Genomic DNA, 26,055 nt, shown 5'->3' with positions numbered 1-26,055 from the left:
GAGTATTTTTAAAAGCAGAAATTTAGTCTCAAACTTACAGATTTTACATTTAATTTGCAGGAAATACTTTTTTTAATTTTATATCAACCAAAGAGCGTTTCTTTAAAATCGCGTTGTTTAATCAAGCCATCTGTTACTCGTAGTCAAAATTACAATTTGAACAATTTGCCCATATTTTATTTTAGCACAGTATAAAACATTATCATATTTATTGTTATTTTAAAGGTTATTTTTTCCCACCAGACAGAAGTAGGATCATTAAAAATATCAACGACATATTTCATAGTATCTATTTTTATCTTGGGCATGGGGATACTCTGAAAGCTGCTGGGGGCAAAGGATTACAAAAGCACAACCAGACTCCTGGGAGAGTCCTGAAAATAGTTTTGCAATGTTCATGGAAGATATATATCAACATCGCTTTTACAGAGCTTAGTCAAAAGAACACAAGTTGAAAGAAGCTTAAGCAGGAACAGATGTTTCCCTTCACACCAGGYTGTTTAAAATAGAGTATATGCTATTTTTTACCATCTCTTGTTAAATATACACTTAAAGAACGTTAACAAAATGCACTTTAATAAATATTATCACAGCAGATTACAAACAGCTGAACTATTGATGTTGAGTTTCAAGTTCTGCTTAATGACCATATCTACTGCTAACATCCAAATACTTAAAAAATAAAATAGGGGCTCTGTTTGCACTGAAAACATGCAGAAAACAAAGCTGWCAGCTAAGTTCTCAGCAATGGCTTTCATTACAATGCACTAAAGAAATAACGTTGTATTGTTCTTTTGCAAATACTCTGGAGAATGAAGGTTCTGGGATGTGATTTTTTGGGTTTGTTTTAGGGATGGAAATGATTTTAGAAGAGATTGAGATCACATCTAGGTAAATAATCCCAGGTAATAAACAAGACTCTAGAAGGGCCATTTTCCAGCCAGAGCAATAAATCTGAAATGCTTATTTATTTGAAGAACAAACCTCGAGCAATATTAAATACTCAATTTTCCCCCCTTTTCTCTTTTACTGCCACCTGCTCTGACTATACACCCTGCAGGAAACTTCTCAACAAACCAGCTAAAACAAATGTAAAATAAAGAATAATGCTTAGGATTACAATAATCATCTAAAGACCCCTGGCACCAACAAAGCAAGCACAGACTTCACAGAAGAGATCCCTGTAAGACTTGCGGCATCTGAGTCAAGAAATCCAGCAACACACTGGTGCTCTTAAGAACATATATGCTGCATCTCTTTGTTCCTTCTAAAAAACAAATCTCAGTGTAACAATTAAGAGATGGAAAATAACTAATGAAAGACACAAGAATATGAGAAACACYGGAACAGTTATATGAACCCCAATATTTTTCTTAGTTATTATAAGCAAAAGTAAAAAAAAAATTATAATTCAGTAATTTTCACTTTCATTATCTTCTAGGAAATTGCAGACTTTTGTCTTCTCATTTGCTTGTCATGCGGTTAGCAAAAAAAAAAAAATAGATACTATTATGGAGACGTTGATATATTCCTCATCTTCCACATCTTCTTGCCATTTCATAATTAGATGCTGAAGACAGTTTAAAAACAAAAGCTGAGAGTTCAAAATCATTTCATATTGCTTTCACACAGTACGTGGGTATGTGAAGCCCCTTGTTTTGATCACATAAAACAAATGTTCATTCTGGTGTAAGTAGGTATGTAGAAAATAAGGGAATCATTCCCTTGACCAGAAGCATCCATGGAAAAGATCTTAAAAGCTCTTGAAAATTCCCATAGGTATTTAGCTGYTATTTCAGAGGAGAAACAGCAGTACTCCTAAATACTTCAACCCTGCTCCTGTCTTGCAACTTAAAAGAAGCTGGAGAATTAACCTGTCTTTTAAGAGCAACACTAAAAGAAAAATTCTTCACCAATTAGAACYATAWCACAGATGACTCTCCAGAAAACAASGTRCAYGAACTAAGACAGCAGTAATTTTGGAAACTCCRAAAGAGCTACAGATCAGTGGAGTGGGAAAAAAATCAAGACAGAAGGAAAAGAAGGTCTCAATATTTTAATTAAACCAGAGACAAGTGCAGTGAGAGTGAGCTGTAGCTGTTCAGAGGGTGGAGCAGTTCCTTATCCAACCACTAAGCCAATCTCCCGCCTGAGGCCCCCTCCAACTGAGCGAGGGCAGATAATGGGCAGGATCATCGAACCACTCCAAGAAATGTCCCGCCCTTCAGGAGCACACTGAATTCAACTACAGTTTAGCAATGCATATTAATTTCCAGTGCATAACTAACACTTGAAACATTCTAATACCTAATGCCAGTTTTATTCCTGATAACATTTTCTTTTCCATAAACCTGTCAAGAGGGCTCAAATACAGTAGATTCTTTCAGCAATGCAGGATACGAGTTCTTTGCACAAATATTAGTGTTGTACAGGCTTTCTTTCAAAACAGTACAATTCTCTACTCAGCCTGCCTTTGTACCAGAGAGAACTGGGGGTCACTCTTTCAGAGGCCTACTCTACGTCAAGTACATGGGTGGCAGCATCCTTGCAATGTATTTTGTTGGCAGATTCCTCCCTGGGGCCCCACTCGCTTACGTCTGAGGTACTACAGCCTCCACAGCCCAGCAATGCTATTACTAGGCAGTAAAATAAATGTCAAGGAGCTGAATGGCAAAGTCATTGCATCTGCAGGAGTCAGGATTATTTGTAGGGTGCTTTGGAATACAGAAGTTGTTCCAAGGATCAGTTAAAGGAATGACATATTACTGGCAGCTTTGGAGCCAGGGCTAATGATTTGTACTCACTGAACTTGACCAAGAAATGAGAGAGAACAAGCAGATTTGACACACACTCTCTCATGCAGCAGATTTCATGGCACAATAAGCACTACAAAGGTGTTTCACGATGGCAGTCATGCTCCAAGCGGAACCAGTCCACTTCGGAAAATGCAGAACCAATTATTCATCTGTACTGCCTTAGGTTTGCTAGAAGAATTTCTAATTTCTGAGGCAAGTATGGACAGACCAGCAGGGAGAGATCCATATCTAGCCAAAAACACTAAAGGAAGATGACTGGATTTGGATTTAAGGTAAGCTGCACCATTTTTAAACCATGCTGTTCTGTACTTATCATGCTTCCTACTTCACCAGAGAAGGATAATAAGTGTGCAGGGACAAGAAATGTGAATCCTGCAATGGTGTCACACTGAAAAATTATCCCATWCAAGAATTGCCTCTGACAGTGTGTTGTTAAGGAAATAACCAAGGATACAAAGTTGCACTACCTTAATTTTAAGACATCAAAACTGGGGAAACATAGCACAGAAAGAATACTCCATTTCCTAATCTATCACCAACACSACAAAGGGCTAAAACCTTCCGCYTGWTGCCGYTCTAGAGCGTGTAGCTCAGATTGAYACAGAAAACAGAGGTYATGAGAAACATATTTGGCATTCATATATGATTGTGTATCCAAAGTAAATCTTTACTTGGGATGTCAGCCTAGCTCCTCCTTCCCTTGCCTCCACAGACAAGAGAGAACACTCTCAGATGGAAAAATGATAACAGGATACACAGAAACAAAAAGCAAGTAAGGAAGTAATTAAAGTCTACCCCATTTGACATGACAYACGAGTCAAAATATTACAAAATATGGTATCTTAGAAGTAACATCTCTGACTTTCAACAACTTCAGAATGATCTGAGCCATACTGATCAAAAGTTTAGAAGTTAGCTCTGCTTATTAAAAAGCAGATGAGCAAACCTTTAATCTCTGTTTTGCCTGAGAGCTAAAGACAGGAGTGTGAATACCAATACAGCAATACAGTATATACATAACAGTTTAGTTTCTTCTTTCATTGCCCACAAATTATGTATCAAAGACGCCATGGGACTGTTTGAGCTCTTTAGGACAGGTTAAGCTGCATTAGATCCACATGGATATCAAAGAACAAACACAGTGTGGGAATGCTGGCATGATTTTAAGGTACAGGAAGAATGTATTTTAYGCAACATCATGTTCCCAATATTTAACTGTTCCCTGTCTTGCCATAGCTAGAAACTGTGGCAGAAAAATCCAGAGGCGCAGAAGGATTTCATCAGCAGAACAGAGGTTTGACCAGAGAGTTTTCTTTGGCATTTCTTAAATGTTTTATAGTCAATGTTGTACTGAGGCACTTTGTTTCAGTGAGCAAGAAGCTTTTCAAGCTGAAATAACCTCCTTTTTTCTACCACATTACTCTTATACATTTATATAGTTATAGAAGAAAAAAGCACTTATTACCTATGCCGTATGCCATTGCAAAATTGTATTGTGTTTGCAGAAGGAAGCAAAGGAAGTTAATATTCAATATGATGTACATTTTCAATACCACAAAAAGTCAATCCAGAGAAGTTAATAAAATTGCTTCCTTGTTCAAATTCAAGGTAAATAATACTTGCTCAGCAGTGCACAATAAAATTARTAATACTAATTTTCTCAGGGCATAGGAATCTTTTTGTAGTAAGCTCATGGAGATAATTTTGACTTCTCATTCTGTTTCAAAAATATGGCTATTCTGTTTGGTTTGTTTTTTTTTTAAATACAATAATTTGCAATACAGTAAGATGGTAAACCTGTGCTGAAAACCTCTGTTATGAAAAGCTTATGAAAAGATGAAGGATTTGCCGATTCATTTAAAACATTTTATTAACGTCAATTATATTCCACAGTTTGAAAAGAATTATAAGGCTACTCTTTTTTTAAAGCAAGGAATTGCCTTTTCTAACAGCTTYTTGTTATTTCTTTGTTTGAATAATATCCTTTATTTTTCCATTTATTTGTTTGCAAACATCTGGTTTATATGCCTTTAAAAGCAATGGTTATTTTTGTTGCTCAGACAAATTAGTTAATATGACAATTAATGCCTCCTCCCAAACAAGTCTTGTTTCCTGAGTTAGACTTACATAAAAGTGTTGAGACTTTCACAATGTGTTTAATCAGATACAGTGACACTGCATGCACTTGACAGCAACAGCTTCAAAGAACTTCAAATTTCTCTACATCAAATAACATCTGAGGCTGAACGACATACTCAACCTACAGAGAAACAGTAAATATACATTCTAGCTATTAAAATTTAAATKATTATCTTTCAAAAAGGCATCTTCATAACCCCATAATCAAATGGCTTCTACCAACAGAAACATTTCCATGTCTAGAAAAGAACTCTAAAAAGTCTCAGAATTGGATATTTATGGAAATAAGATGACTCCTGGATTGTCATTTTGTTTTCATGTTACCCACACTCCTTCTGAAGTTTGAAATGCAAAGAAATTTTCTGTTTCAATGATGCACAATTTTGCTACCAGTTTTGACAGTTATGCCTATATTTCTACTCTGACTCAAAGAATTGAAGAGCAAAATCAAACATGTTGAAACTGGTACACAATAACTACACCAGTTTTGCCTAAGTGTGAATATATTGAAATAATCCAAGATAACGTCAGAACAGTAGTGAACTAACACAGCTAGACATGAAACAAAATTTGGGCTCAAATTTTTGGGTATTTTTATATGTTCAGAAAACTTCAGTTTGTTCTGATCCCAAAATCTATGTATCTTTAAGTATCAGATAGTTACAGTCGCATTATTTTAAATCCAGTTCTTACAAATCACAGTAAAAAGGAAAGATTGAGCATGAGTGTAGTGTGTCAAGCTGAGGCCCCATCAAGCTCACAGAGCCTGTGCTGAAGTTTATTGTGCAAAATTTTCTTAACTATTATCACTGCAAATGGACTAAAGCCAGGGCAGTATTTCTACTCACACCCTGTGGCTAAATAAATACACTACTCAGTGCTAGTTTATATAACATCCAACACRACACAACAGATGCTGCAAAATTTGAAACAAGCACAATATGAATCTGTTTTCACTCAAATGGACATAACTTGCTAATTTCTAGTTTGGTAGAATATTATAGTGTCAAAAATAATTTCAAAAAWAAGGCAACAAATAAAAAATTGCAACATTGTCTTCAAATTCCCCAAAACTGAAAGCAACACTGTTCTGGTTCACTAAAGGATTTAGGTTACCAGTACCAACTCTATCTAACACCATGTGATACTGAAACAAAACTTAAACAATATGGGGCTTCCCTGGAGATAAAATGCCTTTTTGGAAAAGTTCTATCCAATACAGTATTTCAACACAAAAATGGAAACCATATATATTGTTACAATGTTGCATATTACAGGTCATCTTCTACATTGATAACATCTGCRGCAGGTCATTCTCTCATGACACTACAAATAATTTCCTAATAATAGTATCATCAAACTGTTTCTCTCAGGAAGTTTAAGTGCTGTTCAGATACTTATAATTACAAAACACCAAATTCTAGTGCAGTGTTTCAGCTGSTCAAAATGATACATATCCCTACTGCCAAACAGACAGAATGAGAAACAGTAATTATAATCAAATAAAAGCATACAGTGGTGGTTGCCCTCCCTCCCCCTTGTTATTTTTTTTTTTTACTCACTTTCTTAACAAAATCAGGTATCTCCTTTTTCTCTGCAAGGTGGTTTAAAGAAGAGCAGCATTCTACCTCCAAGACATATCCTTCACTATTGACGTCACCTTTTGAAGACCTAAAGAGGCAGACARGAAAGAAAAATCAGTTTCTGTTGTTACAACTGGATATGCAGATATCCYATTTATAMATATTTCTCCTGGAAAGCSAACCTTCAGACAAAACTTTGGTTCYAAAACAYTCATCGYATTGAGCTCTTCTGACAAGCTGCAATATCTCACCACTTGCTAGGGGAGCAAATTACACCAATGACTTCGGATGGTGGCTTCAGGGACTCACAAATTTCTTTTTCTATCCAAGAAAAACACTTTGGCAGCCTGGCATCTATGGCCAACACCAAGGAGATGCACGGGTGATTATAACTTAGAATATACAAAAAGAAGGCTCTGAAGCAATGGACTGAGGGATGCTCTGGGCCCCACAGGGCAGCCTGACATGAGATGTGTTTCACAGACAGCAATTAAAAGAAACCACTTCTCTTCTCTAAAACCATTCCAAGTCAACATCTAAAAATCAGGGGCTAATCAAAATAGTTAACCTTCAGTCTTATGCTTTATTTTTTTTTGAGAAACATAAAGCTGTGCCTGCAGTCTCTTCTCTTTCAGAAAACACTAACTCTTAAATAATTCTAAGCAAATGGCATCTTACGTATACATTTGCTGAAAAAATCCGCACTGTGGAAACAAGGTATTGGGCAAAATATGCCAAGGGAACATTTGGAAGTTATACTGAATAATCTTCAGAAACAGTCTGCAAGGAATGCAGCTGTAAAGCAGTACTACTGCAGGTAGTTTTTGTCTCCTCCAGACTCCTGTGAAAGGAAACTGATACACCTGATCAATAGAGGRTATCTAGACAATCACTTGCTTTCTCAGTTTTTCAGGAGAACACATGGAARAACATTAAATATAAAAGCTAGCCTGTAATTCTTGGGATCAGTAACAAAACAATTATCTAACACTCCACAGATAATCAAAAGATCTAGCTCCAAGTGAAGAACTAATAGTCRTCAGCAGCTGTTTGATGCACTGGGTACCTAYARGACAGGARGTRAGATACAGAAGTTTGAACTGAGAGYRCTGAGGAAGCARCAAAACAGCAAAACTGGGGCTTGGCAGGCTTGCCACACTTGCAAAAGCAAGCCAGAGCAAAAGGCCTGTTCTGGGGACTGGGATTGTGTGACACGCAGAACAGCTACAGCTACAGATGGTCCCAGGGGCTTTCCCGAGACATTAACAGCTCCCATGCGATGCGTAGGCTGCTGACTGCAAACTGGCAGTGTTTCCTAGGCAATACTGCAGACATTTGCTATATTTGATCCTCCCACCTTCACACAGGCTACACACTCACTTTATTTCTATTATCTCACTTACACCTGAACAGGTGGTAGCAGACTGTGCATTGTTTGGTAACACTGAAGTCCTTTCCCTATTYGTTCTTGCCCTCTTTCCTAGGTTCTTCTTATAACCTGTGCTTCCATTCTCTACTTCATTCTGGAAAAAAATTTTAACAAAGTATAGGTGTTCATGACAATTCTCCAAGCATCTTTATAGAATTTACACAAGTCATTACAGGGGGACTAACAGTATTCCACCACTACTCCTCTGCAACAGGCACACATAGATTAACTTATGCAACAAGAACAACTTTGTCAAGAAAATAAAAAATCATTGCAAGAGGGACAGCACGTGTACTGCAGAGACCCATTTTTGCTGTTCTGAAGTCCTAGATAGCATCATCTATTCTGTGCCGATTTTCTACCACAGATGAACTCAAGAACATAAAAATAAACTTTACAAAGTCTCCCTGCAAGAATACTTACAACTATATCCACTCTTTTTTTTTCCAATCTGAATATGACTAACAGGAAAAGTAGCCCTGATGTTATCTATCCATGTTCCAGACAGAAATGATATGAACTAGGGATCTCTAATACTCAAGTGATCAATAAACCACCAAAACTGCTACTATTGCAAAGTTAAGCCAATATAACATCAAGTGGAGCACATACAACTCTCCAGTGCTTTGGTTGCTGTATAACTACAAACCAGAAATGTGTTACCAGGAACAGGCAGCAAGGAACCAGGCTCTTTTTAGATAACCAATCCCATTTTAAGGGGTCAACTGCAAAACTCTACAAATGGAAGGAACAAATATCTCCACTATTTCCCTTGCTGGGATAACACACTGTACTCATCACAGCTCCCTTCCAGCCCCATTGAGGAAGTCACTCCCCTTGCAGAGACTGTGAAACACTATAGCTCAAATTCAAAGTCAAGATATAAAATCCCAGAAATTAAGTATGTGTCATGCTATTTCTGTGCCCACACATTTGGCAAGGACTGGTCATAACTCTAGAACTACTGTGACCCACATGAGAACTTACTATTMTAATTACTCTGAAAGAAAGAGAAAGACTGTATTTTAATGTTTAAACCCACTGGCTACCTGAAAAAATTAATTCTTTTCAACCTATATTGGTGAAGTTTATAGACAGGTATAAGGAAAAGCTTGCCTTGAACCACTCTATCATAATTCCTCTCCTCCCCCTTAATAGYTCCCCGAGCTCTGATTTTGTGCAATTTTTTGAGGACCTGCTTCCAGCTTCTTTGAAAGGAGTAAGAGTTACCTGAGATACAGATTATATCCATAAAAATACAGTGATTATTACTACAGCTGCTTAAAATGTCCTGTTTAACTCCTTTAAGAAGCACTTACTTTTAAATACACTTGCTGCTTGGAAATACTTAATTGCAGACAATTAATTCCTCCTCTAAGAGTCTGGGGGCTACCTATGCACAAGGGCTCATGAAAGAAAAAAAAAATGGCATCAAATACAATTGCACTCTGTTAAGAACATTATTTTACTGAACACACTTAACAGATCCTACTAAAGGCCATAAAATCCTTAGTTAAATCTTCCAACAGAAGGACTCCCATATTTCCAAGAAGTATTTTTCCATGCGCTCAAGTAAATTATGTCCATATATGTAAAAGCAAATCTTTGTCTATATTGGTAGTTTTCACCTTTTTAGGAAAACTTGAAAAGCCTGTTATTCTGTCAAAAACAAAAGAAAAAGAACAAGAGCCATAGCTTTTCACATGAAAATAATAAGTAACTGTGGATGTCACAGACCACAAAAACAATTTTCTGAGCAAAGCTGCTCGGGCAAGAAATTGTTTCCCGTCTCTGTGCAATAAAATAATGCATTTCATACATGCATCACAAAGTATTTCATAAATACCGTAAAAGTATCTCATGAGATTCTTTGAATATTAATACAGCCATAGTGAAGTAGATAGTTACAGGTACAGGTAAATTCTGTATGAACAGAAATTAATATAGTTTATTAATTTTGTGGGACTACTTTTARGACCACTTTCATTAGAAACTATGAATGAAACTACTTCCACAAAATGTACATCTATCAAGATCCCCAAAGACAAAGTCCTGAGTGCAGTTCTGTGCACTTGCATTCCCCTGCTCCCTTCTGAAGAAGGACTGATGTCAATCGTGAGAAATCACCCAATAATCCATACTCTGGGGTCTCTTACCAGTTTTATAGCACAGGWTGTTACTGGGAGTCCAACATACACAAGATTTTAAAATTAAAGCAATGGTTTTATGTGAAGTTGATTTTTACTTTCCCATCATAAAGTATTTCTCTACAAAAAGCAGAAGGGAGAAAGAAGTGCTGAGACCAGTTTAGCAAAAAAAAAAAAAAAACACCTAAGCTCCAGCAGTTCTAAAGATCTCCCTTTTCTTCTGGATACATAGTCAACAACTTTTTCCTTTTCTTTTCATCCTCCAAAATTGGAAAATTGAATCTTCCTCCCTTTATTGCCTGCAAATATTTGGGAGTTTTCTATTACCTTTATTCCATTGACTTAAAAAATCGCTGGGTTAATTAAAAAAGGTCTATCCCTGAAAGAAGAACACCTGGATACACTAATGCTGTAGCCTTCTTGGAAGCCAGGATGAACCAGAGAAACTGACACATCCAGACTCATTTGGATACCGTGTACTCACTGTAATCCCAAATCACATTTTGGGATRCCAGAGAAGGAACAGAAAGGAAAGTGTGAACAATGCCAGCACTTCCCCTGCAGTGAGGAAGGGCAGACTCCTGCCTCCCGCCCCAGGAGAGGACAACCACTGGTTGGCCATGGAGACTGACAGAAAATTTCATTCCAATTTACAACCCTGGGCTTTCATTGGTTTTTCTTCCTTTGTTATATATCTCGTTGTTTGCTTATCTTTAACAATTTTCCTGAAGAAGGATTTTTCTGTAACTGTAGGCACCCTCAGTGTCCACCAAGGACAATATTAACCATGGGATGGCAARGAGTTGAAGAGGAATTTCAGTCTGCCTGATGCCGAGCAGAGGGACAACATCCACAGGCCTGGCAGGGTGTGGGTAGATTTTACCAAAATGGAAAAGGCTCAGGACCACAGACTTTCAAAAAAGTGTCATCCTGAACCCTAAGMAGGGCTTCTAGTGCCACTAAACAGGAAGAACATACATAGAATAAGTAAGGTTTTCACTTGTAATTGAAGTTCACTGGCCAAAAATACGTTATGATGGTTGTTTCAGTAGGCTGTCATTTCCTGCACAGCTGTTTGCTGTTAAGCACCATTTCATGGTAGAAAAACCATAACCAGCTGTGGAGAACCAGTAACTTACACAGTAACTATTAAAGCTGAAAACTCAGTGTCCCTTATAAACTGGATTTCCARTCCTTTTCAGATACAAGAAGGAATTGAGGAAGCCAACATTTGATCCTAATCTTCCTCAAGTTCTCTATGCCCATGAGTTCAGCAAGCCAAAACCCACTTGTAAACTGCACAGACACTCTAAAATTACGATTTCATTATGATGATGCTAAGAATGTAAGTGCAGTTTTGAGATTTTCCATTACACAGGAATACCTCCACCATTCAAGTAGAACCGTACATTCATAACGAATAGGTCTACATTACAAAAACAATAAAAACACACAGAAGTGATTAATATGAGCAGCTGGTAACTGGTATTAACCAGAGTTACAGGTTAAAAATGCAGCAAAACTAGAGTATCTGAAAAGCAAGAACATAGTAACTAAAAATCCATAGGTTTTATGAAGTCTGCCCAAAAACCACAATGTTTTTCAAAAAATAAAAACAGGCATAGTGTATCATAAGAGCCTCATCAACTCTAACCCACGTGACAGTTTTAACTTCATTACGTAAACGTTTTCTTTACAAGAAAATTTCTTATATAGGAAACCTATAACCTATCACTGGAATACGTACTATATGTCAGTAAAATCTATAAACTATTTTTAGAGACAATACATAGAGTTTCTTGAGAAAATTTTGGGCATGTATTGATATATAGGCACGTTTAATGTGTAGTGTTTAYAATTTTGAGAACACAGTTGAAAGAACATTTATTTTGGGTCACTGTTAAAAGTTATTGTGAGGAAATATGTATTTCTTTGAACTTGTAACAAATAAGAAGCTTTCAAAACTCAAGCCATTGTCCTTTGAGCTAAAGGAAGATATCTGTTGACTCTTGGATATGGAATAAATATTATCTTTTCATTAAGTTGAAATCAGCCTGCTGAGAGCAACAACACACATTGCATTTGCACACAATCCTATTTRATGCTAATGCTCATGAAGATAAATTCAGACATTTCACATCTTCAAGCTTAAATCCTACACGAAAACCAAACAGATACAGTCACATACACATTTACACTCAAAATAAAAATATATCACAGCAAAGTACCTACTTTCACCAAAGCAAAAACACCAAAGTGAAATAGCAGCAAAATCAGGAAACCAAAAAATCTTGGTTTACTATTAAACTTTTGAACTCAGTCTGTCAAATTCCTTTGCAGATAAACAGAGTTCTTGTTATCCAAGTGATGWTAGGTTGCATTTTGTCAGCACTAATGGATACAGGGAAATTACAGAAATAGAATTAGAATCATCTCATCAAGTGAATCTCTGCAACACCTGACACCTCATTATTTTACAGAACGGAAAAACAGCTGCAAAGCTCTTTGAGGTAAACACAGAAATTTAGAACATTTAGAAACTTTTTTTTWAAATGATGGTTAAATTATACTACTTAGTCTACTTCTGCACAGCAATGTCTCCTTGTTGGTTCCTTTACTGACTGCAGGCCTGTAGATGATATGTCCTAGCACATAGATGGAACAATGGGGAGAAATTCTTTGGAWYACCATTTATGTTCCCTGCTTCTCTATCATGGTGAAACATCTGCCAACATGTCAAAACTATTATAAGCAGACAGTTTATGAACCCAAGACCTATATCTTTCCTGGTGAAARAGAATGGAGGTTGTTTTCCAATGCTGAATATTTGGAAAGGATCACCAAAACATCTTAACTGACACTGCATTTTAAAACTTTTAGATACCAAACASGTACAGGTTGCTGGGAACAAGGTAAAGCAGCTTTGTGGTAGTGTTACAATTTTGTTCAGGAGCTGACTTGGCAACTATTCTGCAGGGAACAGGATATCTGCAACAGCCATAACTGTCCAGAACAGTAACATACACACAGATTGCTATAGCAGAAAAACAGTGAGTGTGGGAATAAAAGGCCAAGGAGAAAAAGGTTATTGCACACACMAAGAACTACTGGTCTCTGTTCCTCGGGCGAATGTAAGCATCATAGGTGTTAATCTCCTCATCTTGGTTAGCCAGAACCTCTCAAATACATGGACCTTCCCCTGTCCCTTCCACCAGCAGAGACCCACTGTCACACATTCACACTTTTCAGGTACCTCTTTAGATTCCCTTTCCTGAGATTCTAAGTGTTAATCAGCGTGAATATACTCTTCTCAAGTGCGAACATGAACAGCACGCCACACCTATACTTCACACTTGGAGMCTTCCCTAAATTCAGAAAAAAATCCTGTAAAAACCTGAACTCAAAGAGTTCTTCCCAATTGATACAAGACTCTCAAAGATTTTTTCTTCAAGAAACCCAAGTATCTCACAGTTCAGCACAGACAACAGAACAGACAACTGCTTTTTAATAAAGTCCACAGGAATTTAGAGAGGGAAAGAAAGTATTCTGAAGTTATTATTCTTTTACCCAATGCTATTCTATGTGACTTCCAAACCACTTCCAATCAACTGGTTAGTGTACATTATGCCATTAGGTCCTACAGAAATATTTTCATTTATTATATTAAATTTAATGAGAACAATGGCAGAGCTGTTCAGCAATTTGGTAGACCACCTTCATGCCCAATGCCTCTAAAGAATTGAACACTTCTGTATTTATTTCATTTACTTTATTTGAACATGACACCTTTTGCACTGCAAACAATTGCATTGTTCGTTTTTTTTTCAATCTGTCCCTTAATTTCATATTTTCCCTAACACTTCCAGTGGATAATCCTTGATTTTCAACACGTAGAGCTTCCATATACATTAGGAATGTGTTTCCTCAAACATCCTATAGAAGCAATGACTCCTATTTCTGTATTTACCCCAAATTACACAGCCAAGATAAAAAAGCCAGAGATACCACTACAGATTAAAGAGAAAACTATCAAAGTGACTTTAAAAGTCACCTTAACGTACAATGGCATTGCAAATACACATTGAGTGTTTTGAAACTACAGGATAATGGCAAAACAGGACAAAAATAACACTAATAGGTACTGTTCCCACAARTTCTAATGTGCAACATGCCTCAGCACTACCTTTTCCATTTTATTCTTGAACAAATTCAGGCACTGCAAATCTCATTGACAACAGCATGGTGTTCCTGATACCTGACATCTGCTGCAGCTGGCATAGGCTCTTCCTACCTTTGGAGAGGCAGAGCTATAAAACTAAATCCTCAAAGCCTAAGTCAAGAGTATTAATTTTAAAACATGAAATTGACATAGAAATGTGCATAGAAATGTGACATAGAAAGGTGCAACTCTGATTAAAGACTAATTCAAGCAYCCAGTTCTGTCTCAGTATACATGGAATTGGCATTACTGTAGGCACTAATACAACAATCTTCATTACTGTTCCATTCARGCCACAAAAACAGGAAGGAAGAAAACCAACTTGGTATGTGCCAGACGACAGGGAGATGAAGTACATGGTGTTGGAGCCATTGTGGTGAAACACCTGGAGTGAGAAAGGAGGTCCAGCCTCAGGTGCTTCTCAGGAAGTGCCCAGAAAACCCAAGGGTGGGCATCACACCAAGGTAGAGTTTCTTATGACTCCTTGTCTCCCCATGAACACCACACCACTGAAGGAACCAATTTGCATTTCACAGCATAAATGATGTTACTAGTGATCCTACAACTGCGGCTGAACTACTTTTAATATCTTGTAACAGAAATAAATACTCATCTGATCAGCTATTAGTCTAAGCAGACCTAACTTCTACCCAAGACTTAACTGTTACATAGAGACTGCCTTGAGATGACAACTCATAGTCCTCAGGGGAAAAATATAATTTAATCATTATCAGCAGTGTAATGAGAAAGGTTAATTAAAAAAATTTAACAGCATGCCTTTTTTTTTTACTGTTACATATTTTTAATCCCCAGCTGTTAGTGGAATGACATTAACTCACAATTCAGGTACAGGTGGTCTCTATGCAGGCTACATTTTTTCATCTGAAATCTGCACATGGCAATGCAGGTATTTGTGGCACCCCCACACTATGGGAGAAGCTTCTTCCATACTCTCAGACAAATCCAGGAACATTCAAGCTACATGAAATATCAAACTGATGCAATTTCCCTTTCTGGTACTTGTTTTTTTCCTGCTTCACAACGTCTCTTCCGTTTCTCCAGGCAGTCAGAAATGACAGATAAGAGAATGCAGAGAAACAGACTGTGARTGTAAAAGGAAATTTAATTGGTTCAAGACTCTCTACTGTCTTCAAGTTTGTACAGTCATTTACAGCTGTCTAAAGTGTGTGAAACACTGGCACCCAAGTGAGTGTTAAGATTAAGACTTTGTACTCTTCCACAATCATTCTGCACAGATGTAAACTACTGGATACAGTACGAGAGCAGCAATGGGAGCTCTGGCTTGAAGATTACATTCCTCCATTGAGAAGGAAGCTGCTCYTCCCTGACAGGTCTTCAGAGCTCACACCGGAAGATACTGAACCCTTGGACCCCAATCCAAAAGAAGTCCTTAAGTGCTTACTTAACATTACAAACTCACGCATGTAAATACTTTCATTACGTGCAGTAAGATATTGAGTAGGCAGGGAAGGGAAGGCCTCAAACCCAGACAAGCTCAGCCCAACATCACTCAACAAATCCACTGTTCAGCCAAATATTCTACGTTTGGATCATAAAACTGGAAACCATTTAAACAATAGTTTCAGGCAAGCCAGCATTAAGTTCTGTACTAATAAAACTAAAATCAAGTTGAAGTAAAATAAGAGTTATTTTAGAAGCTCAAATTGCCTGTGACACCTAATGCCTACATATATCTGATAACAAAATGCAGAACGTTTTCCTTAGGTCAGAGGCTGAAGTTCAACCCTGTCCATAACTGCTACCAGCTGGCTACCAGGCTGTAGCAAATTGAATGGTGAATGGTTTACTTTTTAAATAAAGGTATAAAACAGCCACATCCTTTCCTCTGAGCATCAGCACAAAGACAAGGACTAGGATTGGCAGATGGAGGTGTCATTATCCGCCAGCCTTCAGAATTCGTCATTGTAAGAAGGGCTGGACTGGGGARTGCAACTAATAAAGGAAGCTATAGAGAATGGCTGCAACAATACAGGTAGCTGCAGAGTTGGGGGTGGTCACATAATACTAAATTTGATTTTAAATCATTAAACAAAAATCATATGYTTACAAATATCCACATTTTATTTTTTTTCTAGGCTATTTAACAGCTCATCCTATTAATTTTTTTTTTAGAAATCACATTAGATCATAAAAGGAAAGAATTTCCATTTCTTTATTCTTCTTCAGACTTTGATTATGTAAAATATTCTTAACAAATTTTAAGAAATTGACAAAGCAGGCAAACAAGCTTTTTATTTATGGAGTTTGCTTTAAACTAAATGGACTAAAAATTTTAAAGAACTTGTTTAGAGGAAAGAAGGGCCTAAAGTCTACACATAAATTTAAGAAGTAGGCATCATTACCACAATTCTAAAATTAATTGCATTAACTGTAACCATCTAAACACAAAATATGCCTTTTCTAAGCAAACAATTCTTCTGTCATAATTTAATCTAATAAATTYTTAAAGGGTACCAACAAGACCATCCTCACAAACTGTCAGGCATAGGGCTTGTTTGTTTCCCTCTCATGACAACACATTCCAAAATACAGAGCATATTTCAACTTGTTATTCTCCAGCTCGCCTGCCAAACTGCAGACAAATTGTAAACACGAAGAACATGTTAAGCTTATTCAAGTCCACCAAAGGAAAAAAAAAAGGAAAAAAAATCAAGTCTTGCACAGTAAACTCTACTATCATTTCCTGATGTAGGTCAAAACTCGACAGGAAATCACATTGTCTATTTTTATCCCAGTTCACTGGAAGTGCTTTACCTTTCTGTTTTCTTGATAAGCACAGCCCTGAAGATTTGTTCCTGGGGAGTTTTCTCTTTTTCATCAGTTGGTTGCACAAAAGGGTGGACAGCAGCCAAGACAAAGCCCTGCTGGTACAATTCTTGCAGCTGAGCTGGAAGATCACACAAGGAGGAGAGCTTGATTGCAGATGATCCTGGCAGCTCAGCTGGAAACAAAAAAAAATTGGTCAATAATCTGACACTGGACTATCATGTATTTTAAAATCCAGGCTCTTCAGAGTCAAGCAAGCTTCACACTGATCTACAATACTAACACCAAAACTGGCCTTTTCTGAGATCCATTTTGTATTTCAGTTTTTAAGCAGGCTTTCTTGGCCGAGACTTGTATTGCACAAGAGACTGGTGTAATTAAACAAGAAGTCAGATACTAAAATGCCAAATTCACTACACAGTCTGGCAGAGAGAAAGTGAAGAATTTAATAAAAACAAGGCTGTTGGTCAAAAGATATTCTAGGTTTTAGTAGTCGCCATAGTAATGCAAGTAGAGAAGTGGGAACCATTAATCAAAAATACTAAACAAGAGAAAAGAGACAGTCAATGAAGGCTGAACATGTCACATTCAAAAGCTATAAAAAGAAGCATCCATCTACACAACATCAGACTAAAAGATCACTATACAAAATGCTGATGAGAAAAAATATCTGCCAATACGCGTGAAGAGAATTTTGTAGATATATTGATAATAGGAATGCTGAGTGACGCACACCTATAGCGATGAGAAACCTTTTAGAATAAACACTAAGTCTTATACCTCAGGGTTTAAGCAAACCTATACATATTAGAGATGAAGATGAGACACAGTGTATGAAAATAATCCTTCCCCAATCTGCTTACTGCAGGGTTTTATGTCTTCCTGTCAAGTATTTGAGTATTTGTTGCTGACTCCCATCAGACACTTGACWCACACATGGATATTTCAGTCAGTACAGCAATTGCCCTTATTTCTTTTGTGGGCTTCAAAAGAAAATCCCATAAATCACCTAAAACAACCTTCTATTCTTTCCCTCTCCATCAGTAATTCCTCATACACTTTTCATATTTTATGGAAAAAGGCATCTTTCTTTCCTGACCTTTGTCTCTTCATTTCCATCTTGGTTGGAGGATATTTATTATTTCATCTAAACCATGCCAGGGCATACACGATGGTGAGCTGCTAGATGTTCTTCCCTCCCACTCAAACTAAGAGGGAGGGATGTTGCAAGAAACAGGACAGAGGTTYCCAGCACCTTGCAAGCTTTTGCTGAAAAAAAAGCACTGGAGAATAGTTTGCATGAAAGAAGCCAGCAATGCAAAATAAGGTTTTCATTGTACTGCTTTTTTCATCAAACCATATGGCTACCCTTTATGAATAATTTAAGGAGTTATCAAAAAACTAATAAATATTCAAACCAAATAATACAGAGGAATAATTTAAATAATAATAGAATAGATGTGCTTGTTATGTTTTTTTCTTCATATAAGACCACATTCCAGAAGGGAATAATGGAACTTTTGACCAGGAGTTTAAAGTATAGAATTTTATACTATTTTTACAAATAAAATGAGATCCAAGTAACGTGCACATTGACAGACAATAGGGCTATACCTTCTACAACAGCATACAAATCACTTCAGAGTCATAAAAAGAGATAGCACAATGAATAACGCATAATAAACAATAAAAGAAACAGTTACTTACTGGAGCCTACTGGGGATCAAAATAAGGAAACCCAGATTTTAGAACTCCATTTTCCCTCCTGTGGCTCAGAGACTCCAAGTATTTTTCACTACACTGCAAATAATTAATTTCTAAATGAGGGGTTTACTTGGATACAATGGAATGACTGAACAGTACTCGGTACTACTAATTCTGGTCACGGTGCTCCAATTTTTAACCATCTATGAAAACTGATGCTCATCTGGCATATGCATGTAGCATCAGGATTCTTCTGAGGATAGCTTGAGTAAGATTAGTAAAAAGTCTAGTCATTAACATGGGAGACTGACTGTTTCCTCCTAAAAGCTAAACATGAGGGGTAAGTGTGAAAATGCATGTAATTGGAGCCTTGGGATGTAACTTGATTAAAAAAAAATGTAATAGAAAATACAGATGGGTGGGATCATCCAGCTAGTTCATCCTACTACCTAGAGGCAGGATCAGTTCTAATTTAGTTATTTCTCCATTTTTCTCATCTATTTTTAAAAAAAACTTTAGTAATGGAAATTCCACAAGCCCCTAAGTCATTTTTCAGCACTTCTCTTTTCTTCCAATTCAAAACCCTTTCCTAGCGCATGGCCTAAATTCCCCTCTCTTAATCAAGATTGCTACTTCCCCACTAGAGTATTTCTTTTCTGCAACAGCATTTCATAATTCCTAATATCATTCATATCCTAATCCTACTTTCCTTACACTGTATAAACTCAGTCCTCCTTTCAATGCTTCTGTTCTCATGTCATCTGTATTTCTAAGCAACCATTGATGTTCTCTCCTGACTCAATTCAATTGGTCTGCATTTTTCTTCAAGTACAGTACCTAGTACTATAGTACCTATAGTACCACAGTGATCCAGCACAAGCCTCACCACTGCTCCATAGCATGAAAAACTTTGACACTCACAACATCCTATATCAGTTTACATCATTTGGGGATAAAAAACCAAAGGAAATTCTCCTCCCCACAACTAACAGTAGACAATTTTCCCCTTCTTGGTGAATTTTAGGGTTTTTCCTTTCAGTTTTCAAGGACCATTCTGGTTTCTGACTTTCACAGYATGAACAGAACTTCTCAGACTGGCAAGCTGTAATAAACATATTCAGCAGTCAATTGCTGCAACAGTTAATGAAAGTGGTGAATTTTAACAGACTCTGAGCAGAGCAATTGYAAGCCTTACAGTTAATAACATCTCCTTGGTTTGATGCTGAAGTATTGCTAATTTCTCCTCAGACTAGAGATCCTTCACAGCAAAAAGACAGTTGCTGTTACACAGCTTATGCCCACAAGTTSTATGAGTTTTCTGGATCTACAAACCTTTGCTGTGCATTGTTACTCTCCGACTGGTTTGAGCTATGCAGATTCCTCCCCTGAAATCCCTGCTACTCATTATCCTCTGGATATTTGATAACTCATTTTTTCCAGTATCTTTCTAGGCATTACATTGGGCTAACAATCATACAGTTCTGTTTAAATGTAGGTTAAAAAAGGACATCACACTTTGCTGGAGTTGTATTTATTCCTCAACAGTCTTCAATCTCAAATAAGATTTCAATTATTTCTTCAGCTAATTCCTCTACAGTGCATACCTGTAAGTTTGACCTATTTGAAAACATCTAATTTGTTAGATCACCTGTCAATCTAATCTTTCCTTAGTTTGCCTTAGAAAAATGCTAACGTTTTCAGAAAACCTTACACAATTTCCAGTGAAATATATTAAAATGCTTGGTTTAATAGTTAAAGAGAATTCTAATCATGCCCTTTTGGAAGCAAAAACAAGACCAAAATTGTATACAAGAGGGACTTGTATAAGGTAAAAGAGCACACGAAAAACAAAAAACAAAACTTGCATAACATCAGTGCTTATAAGCCTTTATTTTGCCAAAAGATAATGCTGACTTTATTTATCAGCCTCCTTGTTGCTCTTGAACTGCAGTTGGCTCTAAGTTTTAGATTCTGGTCCATATTTCCTTGTTTATTGTTGCATTTCTCAATGTGACTTCAAAAGATTGCTTCGTTTATCATCTAGATGAGTGTGTAAGAAACTTGTAAATGACAGAAGCCACATTTTTCAATTTGGTTTAGGTTGAAAGTGGAAATAGTAGTGCTCATTGCTTTTGGAATGAATTACCAGACAAGTTAAGTTTATTGCCTGACTGATAACAGAAGCTGCAAACAGGGCTCAGATACACACAGAAAACTACAATTTAACAGACCCTTCAAAAARAAAGTTTGTGTTACACTAATATCCATAAGGTGACTTTCCTGGGTCTAGGGACTTGTGCATTCTTTGCTGCTAATGGAAAAACCTGACCAAATGTTCACACCCTCAGCTTACCACAGAGAAATCAGTAAAAGGAGTGAGTTTCCATGAAAATCTGCAGGTTGTCATGTTCATTTGAAAGGGGTCATTTCTGTAKCTCCGAAAAGCAATTAATGAGAAAAAGAGAAATGAAGCTCAATCTACCACCACGATCATGAGGGACTGAGAACAGGCTGAGAAACACAACTGGGGAGAGAGATATGGAAGAGAACTTGCTCCTTTTCTGTTAAGAAACTCCTCTTTCCCTCCCAGTGGATCATCCAGGACTTCTACCAGAGAGAACAAACAGCCATTGACTGGCTTCAAACTGAAGCATCTCATGTGACCTYTGAAAACTGTGCTGTGGTCCACACTAATGAGGGAGATGTCTCCCGAACAAGTATTAAGAGACAAGACAGTTACAGTAACTGTATATAAAAAGTAGTGATTTYTCTATTTAAAACAATAGATTTGGGTGCCTTTGAGATGCTGTAAACCAATCCTCTGAAGTAAAAAAGGTATATTATGCATTATAAAATAATACCTGGATTCACCTATTAGCCCATGCTTTGTGACAACCATTATCAAGCATAGTTCCTCTTTGTACAATATATATACTCAACAGAATTAGATGATTTTAAGTCTATTCTATTTGCTAAACGGCAACTTCCTCTTTCTGACAGCTATACTTAAGACAAAGAAAATATGAACTATTATTTTTTAATGTCCTATTACTTGAATGATTGCTGTGCCCTAGAAAGGCTGAAATGCTGAACGCTAAAATGTCATTTATTTAATTTCTCTTTACTGAAATGGTGAAATTTAGGGTCACAGCTGGGTCTTAGTTTCTCAGTCTCTAGCCTTAATATTTTATTTAAAAGAACAAGCATACAGTTCTACTCTAAATTTCTATTATCCTGTGTATCTACTGCCCTGTAGCATTTGCTTAGTTTGCTTACTCTAAGAAAACAAATTAAGTGATCAGATTTTTGGTCTTCATTTTTCAACATGTTTTTCTGATTACGCTTTTATGCTCTTATTCCTCTTAACAGCTGTTAAAGGCGGATGGAGCCCTTAATGACAGTTCCCATTACACACGAAAATGTTCCACAATAATAATGGGGACTCCTTTTAACTATTCCTTGTTCCCTTTTAAGTTTTTCAGGTTCATCTGCATTTTAAATGTTCCTCGGYTTATTATAGAGCATTAAATAAGCCTTTTTCAAAGAATCATAGAATACTTYGTRTTGGAAGGGACCTTAAAATCATCTAGCTCTAGCCCCCACCTTCGCATTAAAGCAACCAAAGATCAAACCGGTGTGTACACAGATGTTACAYATTCTCTGTCCATACCAGGTACAGAAGAAAACACTTTGCCCAAGGTGAGACACATCATGGGGTCTGAAACAAAGGCAGATTGGCAAACTCAACAGACCCCTATTAAGTGATATGGCAACTCACGTTACCTGGTAGCTGCATGTGTATTTACTACTTTCACAAAATCACAGAATGGTTTGGATTGAAGGCTCTTTAAATACCATCTGATCCAATTCCCACTGCTAGGCCATGGACCTCTTCAGCAACATCAGGTTGCTCAGAGTCCCATCCCACCTGACCTTGAATGTTTCCAGGGATGGGGTATCTACCATCCCTCAGGGAAACCTGAGAGGTTTCAATGAGAAAAATGTTTCAGTGTTTCATCCTCATTGTAAAAGACGCCTTCCTTAAGTCCAATCTAAACCTATATTTTCAGCTTAAAATCATCCCTGTCCTACTGCAACACACCCTACTAAAATGTTTGTCTCCATCTTTCTTATAAGCCTCCTTTAAGTAYTGAAAGACTGCAATAAAGTCACTCTGGGGCCTTCTCTTCTGCAGGCTGAACAAGCTCAACTGTCTGAGTCCTTCCTCATAGGAGAGGTGCTCCAGCCCTTTGATCAGCTTTGTGGACCCCATCCAGACCTGCTCCAACAGGTCCAGATTCTTCCTGAGCTGGGACCCCAGACTAGATGCAGCATTGCAGCTGGGGTCCCACCAGAGAAGAGCAGAGAAGCAGAATCCCCTCCCTTACCTGCTGGCCACTCTGCTTTGGATGCCTTGAGCACATATTCGTGGGTCATGTCCAGTTTTTCATCCACCATCCTCAGGTCCTTCTCCATGGGCTGCTCTCAAGTATTTCATCCCCATTGTGTACTGATGCCTGGGGTGGCACTGACCCAAGTGTGGGACTTGGCACTTGGCCTCCTTTAACTTCATGAGGTTCAAATGGGCCACCCCCTTGAGCTTGTCCAGGGTCCCTCTGGATGGCTTCCCATCCCTCAYGTGTGTCAACTGCACCACTCAGCCTGTTGTCAACTGCAAACTGCGCTCTATCACCAGGCCCAACACAAAAAATCAGGCTCAGACTCTTCAAGAAACACAGGTCCAGCTTTTCTTTTTCAGAGCAGGAGAGCTCAGGGCTCAGGAGCATTTACAGTCTTCCACAAATCTAGCAATGAGCATGTAAGATTCAAACAAGGTACAATCARAATTATGATACATCGATCATAACAGTTGTTACCCCAATCCCATCCAATGATGTCCAGGGCTTTGTAACAGGCCTGGCTATTTCCCTCCCACCTTTAGTGACCCCCTCATAGAAAACASCATTAACTCGCTCTGTTGCACCTCACGCATCCCACCAAGGCGGTCACAATCGCAATCTGCTGGCAGGAAACTGAACAGGCAGCAATGAATGCAGACAACAATGTGGGAAGATAGTGTATCACACAGCACGTGTGTGAGCAGACACAGAAACCTGGCTCAAGCCCAGAAAATTTCCCATRTTTTTGCACCGGGCACTTCCCGAGCACATTTATGGCTGTTTATAACAGCCCTGATCATTTTGTAGAATTGCAATGCAAGCAGACTTTCTCTATTTAGTATGAGAATTGCCGTTTCTTAATTTAATATTAATTTCTTTCCAGCAACTTTAAYTTAATTTAAAGAAATCAAATMTACAGCAAACTCCTAGAAGAGCAAAACTTTGTATTTGTATTAGGACCAGCCAAARAAATTTAATTTAAAAGTTTACCATGAGAAGATGCAGTTTCACTTACATTAAAACATTTTGGAGGAATATGCCAACAGCAGCAAAGTTTTAAATTTGGATAATGTTCAGAAATAAAACGAATGTATTCATGTTTTACATGATCAGAGTGGTTAGTGTTTCCATGAACTACCACTCCACTTGAAATTTTGGAATAACATGTATTATGGGGATTGTGATATACCTTTTGGAAGGTAGGAGAATTGCAGTGACAGAAGGTGCACACTCACAACAATTAGGATATACAAGTCACTGCCACTAGAAGCAGATATTTTGGATAAGATGAACACTGACTGCTAAATGAAGGATTATCCTGTCAGACACCCTTCTGGTTTGGCAAACTCCTTGAGTTTCTCTGTGCAGGCCCTGAGGGCTGAATGSTACCACAGCTCCTCTGAGAGAGCTGGAGGAACATCAGAATTAGAGTGAAGGAAGGTGCAGGGTATTGACCTGTTGTGAAGTGTTGGCTTTTATCTTACAATGCAGGACAGACTGGAAAAGATCCCCTCTCTGTACTATAAATAAGACAGTTTATAAGGCACTTTTCACTGACTTATTCGGCAGTTAGTTTGGAACAGCTGAAGGAATCCAGATCATCATCCTTTCCAACTATTCAGGCTTGTTAAGGCCAATTTGTTACTCTGGAGAGAAGACAATGAACTGTTACTCGCATATTATCAAAACATTATAGACTGATCCTGAGAGAAGGTTATTTTAGTTCACTGTCAATCTCTCACAAAAAAGTATTAAGCCATCTATTGCAATTTTTTCTTTCTTTGTTACAAACAAAAAGGTACACTCCCTCATGCAGCACAAATTGTTTGTGGGCCAGAACAATGCAGTCATGCTACTCTCACTTAACTATAATTATTCTTTCCTCACTCAACCCAAAAATAGTTTCTTGTCACAGACGACAACAGAAAGCGATCAGAGAATCAGTGTACTTCTAATGAAAATAAAAGCAAACCTATTAATAGTATAATTTAAGGAACATAAAGCAGTAAATACATTTCTAGCAAGTTTTGTGATGAGTTCCAAATAATTGTCCCTGAACCAAAACCTACCAAACAAACGCTAAAGCAATGTAACTAATCTAGCAGAAAATATATGGAACTTCTCACACGATCACATGGCTTGAATTACCTGAAATACACTAATACTAATAGCTAATACACTTGAGCTAATAGCTCAAGCTTTTGGAGTAACAACTACACAAGCTATACTACAGTCTCTTTTCCTTTAGAACAGAGCTTAAGCTTCCATGAGGTGCATACAGAGTCTCCTTGATTTCAAAGAGAGGATGGATAGTCTTGGTGAACTACTCTTCAGGCTGTCCACAAAGGCAAGATACTGGGTATTAGTGTAACACATGGATTTTTCGGTTATGCTAAATTACATTCTCAGTGGTTTTTCTCTCAATCTTCAAGACAAATATAATAAATGTCCCCATAAAAGAAAGTAAGGATGAATATGCAAGCGCAATCAGTACTTCATAAATGAAGCTGTCTCTTCAATAAGCTTAGTGTTTACTTTCAGTGAAAATGTAATAATGGAAGTCAAAGCTATTGAGAAGCAAAGCACTGGATCTTAAGGTGGTAGAGGGGAGAAAATCCACAGAAAAACTGTGAAACTGCATATATACCTTTTGAAAGCATTTAAGTGTATAGAAATGTGTATATACATGTGTATAGGYATACACAGATACACACCAACACTTTAGGAAACAGCACGTATGTGCATTAGTCAAACTGAGAAAGTACTAAAATAACTCACAGATTGCAATGAGATTACATGAAGTTGTCTGA

At 37.5% G+C, this 26,055-nt stretch overlaps 1 protein-coding gene across 2 annotated transcripts in view; it reads right to left on the bottom strand.

Annotated features, from left to right (window-relative positions):
• The window catches only part of RFTN1 (raftlin, lipid raft linker 1), a 95,409-nt gene that overhangs the window by 38,049 nt on the left and 31,305 nt on the right, over positions 1-26,055 (bottom strand). For both annotated transcript variants that reach the window (XM_057377427.1, XM_057377426.1), the window contains exons 3-4: positions 17,130-17,316; positions 6,518-6,626 (exon numbers count right to left, since the gene is read on the bottom strand). In XM_057377427.1, coding sequence (XP_057233410.1) covers positions 6,518-6,626; positions 17,130-17,316 — 296 coding nt within the window. The remainder of the gene's footprint in view (positions 1-6,517; positions 6,627-17,129; positions 17,317-26,055) is intronic.

The sequence above is a fragment of the Malurus melanocephalus genome, unplaced genomic scaffold (assembly GCF_030028575.1).
Source record: "Malurus melanocephalus ecotype Western Australia unplaced genomic scaffold, MMel_1.1 scaffold_315, whole genome shotgun sequence".
NCBI classification, from domain to species: Eukaryota; Metazoa; Chordata; class Aves; order Passeriformes; family Maluridae; genus Malurus; species Malurus melanocephalus.
The sequence above is the reverse complement of the archived record's forward strand: the minus strand, read 5'-3'. Positions and strand labels throughout refer to the sequence as shown.